We start from the raw sequence: 6,846 nt of genomic DNA, 5'->3' as shown, positions 1-6,846 counted from the left end.
GCATTCAAAGAGAAATAACTGATTACCTGGCAGCCAGTACTGTGTCCAAGTAGCACCACACCTTCAGAGTCTTCCTTGTTTATCAGGTAACTTATCAACTGATCAAGCTCCATGGCATCCTTCAGCCAAAAATGTAATGGGTAAGCGAAAAATTATCAGTCAATCACCATGATACTGGTGAACACTGGGAACTGTGATATATCAAGCAGAAGTTGAGATTGATAATTATTTCAATTGCAAGATTATGAACTATGAAAATGAGAATTCAGAAGCTTTGAGGACATAACAGAACCTCTCGCTCTGCCATTTTTACTATCTTAATCGAGAAATACAACAGACGAAGTTTTGACACTCCTTTATGAATTTGGGACTGCAGACTCCAGAACAATATAATCTAATAGCTAAATCAGGTTCTTGACTGAACTGCTATTCGCGAAAAAGAAATCTAGCATTTTGATTTTATCTCGTAGCACGGGAATTCTAGTTGAGATGTTGATCTAGCTAACTGTTTAAGGTGGATGGAACATGAATCAGTAGGTTTTTTAATAAGAGCGAAAACCCTCAATTACTCAACAAAAAACTTCACAATATGCATGTGGGGGGACTAAGAGTTGACCAATAAGTCTATAGAGTGGTATTAAGATTTAGTCTATGAGCACCACAAAACATTAACGTGCAACTAATAACTTACTTGTTTCAAACTTGAGATGCCATATCCTGCATACGATGATGAAAAAAGAAATTGAACTAATGACCAATGCTCTCTGTCCAAAGCAATTGCAAGAGGCTCCAAATATCTGGAAAATTCAGAACCATCTACGTTAGGATGAACTAACATAAAATCAGTAAAGGAGATATGATGTTCTGACCGGACAGACCCATTTACTTCTGTATAAAATGGCTTCATAAATGTACACATTTACCAAAATGTGCATGCTTCTGTGTTTGTCATCTTAGTCACATAAGAAACATTGTGCAGGCCCCGTTCAATAACTCAAATTTGGAATATTCACTATTTTACTTACAGCAACTACAAGAGCCAGGATAAATATGAATCTAAATGTTATTCATTAGACACGTAAATTTGGCAAATTAGACAAGTAACACTTTAATGCTTTAAAATCTTTTTCCACAATCGTGAGGATTGATCACAAGAACTATATGCTATCTGATGTGATATAAGAAATCAAACTACTTTGATATCCATCTTTTTATGAGCTATTGCTTTTTTCTTGATCTAACCATCGGTCAAGGAAGTTTCTTGGCTGGGATGTTGTTTCTTGATTCCTTCTAACGATGATGTGTTACTGGAAACATGTTCCACATCCAAGTTAAACAGTCAAATGTTTCAGATGGGTTCTTATGCAATTGAGGAGCCAGAAACAACCAGTAGTTAAACGACAATCCACACCATACATTTCCTGACAATTGCATTACTTTTGGTATCTATATTTTGCATGACCACTAAGCTGTAAATAAACAAATGGAAAATTAATCAGAAAATGATAGGAAGGATATCTGGAAAGTTGTATCCGGAGCTCAAAGTTTAGCATAGAACAAAGACAGTAGTACAATATAAAAACAGAAGTACAAGCAAAGATAAATATCTGATCCAGCATTGAGTGACATACTCAGTGGCCAAAAATCCATCTGTTAGCCCACCAATGAAAATAACTTGCTGTTTATAGTCACCTGTTTTGAATGCAACCTGTGCAAAATGAAAGAGATCAAGGACGAAAGAAAAACAAAAGAGAGTAATAAAGAAAAAAGAAATGCACTTTGCTAGTTACCTTATACCCAATATAAAAGTTCAACTACGATGGCATGAGTTGACATCTAATTTAGTTGGGGAAGAAATATAATGGGTGCAAACCACAAGATATAAGGTTAAAATCAATGTGTCTAATAATGAATTTCTCATGTGAATATACAGGCAAAAACAGTTGGCTGTCTAGATCTGCTACTTCTCCTATACATTCGCGAATATACAAGAAGCAGCTCATGCCACTTAGAAGCATCAGTTGTATAAACTAGATGTTTTTGAACAAGCAGAATACTTATGCAGCTCTGTGAATCTCTGACATGATGATTGAGTCATCAAATCACATTTACTTAATTTTGTGCCAACGTGTTCAAGTATTCAACAAGAAGGCTTTCAAGCAAATAATACCTCCTATATGATGTTATGGAAGACAAACATTTTAATACAAACTCCATTTCTTCTTGATAAAATAGCTTGACCAGAAAAGTTCAGGATTGATGCAACATCATAAACATGGAAACCTATCATATTTCGTCATCTGTTTATAATTTAAAGGAAATTCTTATCTATCAACGTGGTGAGAATAAGGAACCACTAGGAACACTAAACACCTTCACAGATTTAAGTTGTTGAAATGAAAAAAATCGGGGATCTATGTACAAGACATGGCTGACGGCTGAAAATAGGGTGATTACCAACAAAATAATTACCAAGCTGCACATGTTTCGCATATCAATCTAAATTTCTCCATGAAAAACGAACAAAAGTCAAAATCTTTTTGGTGCCCGTTTCTCAAATTTACTAAATTTTCAGGTTCAGCTTCTTCAATCTAAACTCGTCCTACAATATTAACTAAAAACAAAGTCGATCACAGCTCATTCCCAATTTCCCACCAACTCTCAGTATTAGTTCTAAGATCAGAAGCCACAACAAAGTAAAGCAATGGCATCAGAAATGTTGCTTTCTGATTCATTTTCTTCAACTTTAACTTCTCCTACAAAAAATGAACAAAACCTAAAATTCCACCCACAATCCATTACTCAAATCCAACTCAATTCAAAGTACCTAAAATCACTAACCATCAGAATGTAAAGCAATCCCGTTTGAGAATCTTGATCTCTAATTTCAGTACTTCAACTACATAATTCTTCAGCCAGAAAACCAACTAAAAATCCAAACATACCCACAACCCATTTCTTGAATACAATACTCGAATTCAGCTCAAACAAGTAAAAAACCAGAGTAGCCATCAATAACCAAAGTCAGAAAAGAACACACTCTTGTTTCACAGTTCATCAAGATTCTTCTTTCCCCTCACCTGAACTGACTTTGGCCCGTACTTAAACATCACCCCACGAAATTGATGCTTCTTGTTAATGGGTCCAGCACCAACTCCGACGCCGTCGCCAACGGCGGCGGCGGCGGAGGACTTGTTTGTCATCTTACCGGAGGCAGACCGGCCACGCACAATGCCGGAAAACCAAGAATTTCCCGACGAAGCCGCCGTCTGCGACGACGCAGAGAGCGAAGATGGCGTGGAGAGATTCATATCAGAATTTTCCATCGAAAAACAAAGACTCCATTTTTGAGTAGACAGAACTAACACTTTATTTTCCCTTTTGAAGTATTTTGGGCTGTGGATATTTATTTCTTTTTGACTATTAGAGACTTTTAGCCACTTCAATGTATCAAATTAAATCAGAATAATATTTAAATATCTATTCATATTTATTTTATTAAAAAAATAAAGAATTTTTAATATATTTATTTGAATTTATTGATGTTCTTCGTATAAATAGTTTAAATATAAATCAAAAATATTTTTCCATGTCGACAGAAAATATACCTCGAGTTAGAAATAAATCAAACAAATATATCTAAATAAATATGTAAATATAGTTAATATTAGGTTTGTGTCATGTTTAATTAGGTGGCCTAACACATAATTATTTCGATATTCGATATAAACAATGTAGATATACTACTATATTAATTTCAATTTTTTATATTTTTTTAATCATAAATGTCAAATAATACTAATATCAAATAAAAAAAATTATATTTTGTGTTTTTGTAAAAGAGGTTGATTATATTATTTAAAAAAAACAATTTGAGTCTGTAATTTGGGGATTAAATATTTTTGTGATGCAAGAATTGATTTACATGATTAAAATTATCAAAATATTAAAGTTTCATAATTAACTTGTGAGAATTAATTTATGCAGAATAAAAAATGCCAAATTTTAGGACTAAAATTACATTTTTATTTTCAACAATTCATATGACATTAATCAATATTTTGGATTAAAATGAGAAGTACTTCATGTGGCTAATAGCCACATCATGTATAAAAGTAGGACAACAATTATGGAAGGAACAAATTGAAATAATAAATAATAATCCCCTAAATGCTATTGGTTATTTGTTTTGAGTGGACCTATTAAATAGAAATGATGATATTATCATAAGTATGGTGGTCCAATGATTAGATTTATGATTTTGTTACGAGTTTGAATTTTATTAAAATATAAAATTTATTATTTTATATAGATGTATTCTAAATTTATAGTTGTCACTTTATAATGTTTGATCAAATGATGAAGATCAGGCTGAACGTTGCTAAGTACGTATAGCTCGTTATTCGAATGTATTATGAGTTGATGGTTGCCGGTCTACAGTATTGCTGAAGCTAGTGAAGATTGGGTCGAGCCTTATGAGGATGTAGAGCGTGTTACTTTATATGGATGTATTATAAGTTGGTGGTTGTCGGTCTATAATGCTGGATCTAGTGAAGATTCGTCCGAATCCTGTTAAGAACGTAGAGCTTGTTACCTTGCGTGCATGTATCATTACAAGAAAATGGATTATTCCATACACAATAAATGATTACGGGCTTAACAACCAGAGCAATGCAATATTATCGACTATGGTCAAACAAAATCGATGTAAAAACTTAAATTCATTTGCTAATGGTTTTAATTACCTACGGCCAAAATGTTTTTCATAATTTTCAATTGTAGCTAATATTTTGAACTTGTTTGTAGAAACACCGGCTAATCGTCGTTGCGCAATCGTTGTTAATTGATATCTACCATGATTTTTTTATTTTCAACCATGACAATTAATCATAGTGAAAAAGCCATACTTCTACTAGTATATTACGAGTTGACAGTAGTAGGCATATAATGTTAGTTCTAGTGAAAATTGGATCGAACCTTATTGAGGACGTAGAGCCCATTACTGAGTTGATGGTTGTTGGTCCATAATGCTCGATTTAGTGAAGACTGATCTTAATATAGTTGATCTTATGGAAACTATAGGGTTAATATACTAAGTGGATGTAAGGATATTGAGTTAATATGAGCTAGCCATTTTGATCCATAAAAATAAAAAAAAAAATTTATTATATGCAAATATACCTATTAGACTAAATTTGACTCGAGTTTCAAAGAGTTATTTTTGAAACAACTTGCAACGTCTGTAATGTATTTTTATACTTAATTTTGAAAAAATTAATTTGATGGGCCCTTCACACTTTTGGAGCACATCCAGACTAACACCTATATTTCTTGGTTAAATACGTAAAACTTCATATATATTTATCTTGATGATTTATTTTTTTCTAGTTAAATAGATTTTTTATTTGCAATATTCAAGAACTTACTTTAGAACTCATGAATCAAGAAATCTAAATTCGAAAGTTTTTCATTTTGGAGAGCTCAAAATGAGTTTTAGAATTTAAATATTGGTATTAACAAGATTAAAAATGAATATTTGCACCGGCCTAGCACTACAAAAAAAAAACATTTTAAAGTAATGATCAGGTTAATAAATTGGAACAGTTTTTGAATAATTGTAACGGTCTTTGTAACGGTGCACCAATCGCTGCTCTTTTGGGAGTTACAAAAAGTTTGTAAAGGCTATTACAATTTATAACGGTCTTTTTACGGCCATGAGAGGTCGTTATAAGAGCTCCAGACCTATTTTTTGAACAACCAAATTAAGTTTGATTTAATTTTTATTGAAACAACCTTTGTAACACATCACATATATGTATGATTTTTGGAATACTTCTTGTAATTGGTTGTTTTATCTGTCTTTGAAATTCTTTTTTCAACAGTTGTTGTAATGGTTTTTGTAACTCCTTATGCATATGTTGGTTTTAATTTTGCATTTGTCTTTGTAACTATTTTTTATACTGCTTTTGTAACAGCTTTTTGGACGGCTTGTTTAGAAATTGTTAACTTTCTTTTGCACGATCTTTGTAACCGCTTCGTGGTTATATGACAGTAAACCTTATTACAAAAGCCGTTACAAAAGCAATGACAAAATAAAAAATATTTTTTTATTATATTTAATTATGTTTAATTTATTTTAATATTCATTTTTTGTAAAAATGAATTATTGAATTTTTGTTATATATGTCGTTTTAATTTTTTAAATGTGCAATATTATATAAAAAAATATATAATATAACAAGAAAATAAATATAATTTAATTACAAAACTAAAAATATTGTTTTAATATTATATTTTTACAAATTAGAAAAGTTCTAATCTAAAGCAACCTCCCCGTTGGCCGCGTCGTCGTTGAGTGTCGGAGGATCAATTGGAGGCTAGTGCGCTGGAGGATTGGGCCAAGTGGATCCATTCGCCTCATCCACTACTCGAGCTTTACTACCCGATCATCAAGGTCAGGGCACGGCGATTGTGGTGGGCCCGGCAATGGAGTAGTGGACATGCTAAACTGTGATGGTCTAGCAACCGTATGGTGGGTCTCGGAGCCCACCAAATACTCGGCCCCTCTTTTAGGCTGCCCGTGTTGGCAACCACACCTGTTACTCGTTTAATGGAGGACTTTGATCACTGTTTTGCTGGTTGTGGCGATCCTCCATCATTCTCAAGAACAACTCCTACAAACAGATTAATTGATTAGATTTTAAAAAACTAATTTTAAATTCAAAAATTAAATTATCACGTACACTTGCTGCAACCTCTACTGTCCTCGGGCTGCTCCATTGCCCGTCCTCCTTCTTGTTATAATACTCCTCGAACACCTTCATCTGTTTGACGAGGCATTCGAAT

At 32.9% G+C, this 6,846-nt stretch overlaps 1 protein-coding gene across 1 annotated transcript in view; it reads right to left on the bottom strand.

Annotated features, from left to right (window-relative positions):
* The window catches only part of LOC105156963 (UPF0613 protein PB24D3.06c), a 5,102-nt gene extending 1,720 nt beyond the window's left edge, over nt 1-3,382 (bottom strand). Inside the window, exons 1-4 of the mRNA XM_011073235.2 lie at nt 3,081-3,382; nt 1,632-1,708; nt 692-797; nt 27-119 (exon numbers count right to left, since the gene is read on the bottom strand). Of these exons, the coding sequence (XP_011071537.1) occupies nt 27-119; nt 692-797; nt 1,632-1,708; nt 3,081-3,326 (522 nt within the window). The 5' untranslated portion in view covers nt 3,327-3,382. The remainder of the gene's footprint in view (nt 1-26; nt 120-691; nt 798-1,631; nt 1,709-3,080) is intronic.

This window comes from Sesamum indicum, linkage group LG3 (assembly GCF_000512975.1).
Source record: "Sesamum indicum cultivar Zhongzhi No. 13 linkage group LG3, S_indicum_v1.0, whole genome shotgun sequence".
Lineage (NCBI taxonomy): Eukaryota > Viridiplantae > Streptophyta > Magnoliopsida > Lamiales > Pedaliaceae > Sesamum > Sesamum indicum.
This window is presented reverse-complemented; position numbering and strand designations above follow the sequence as displayed.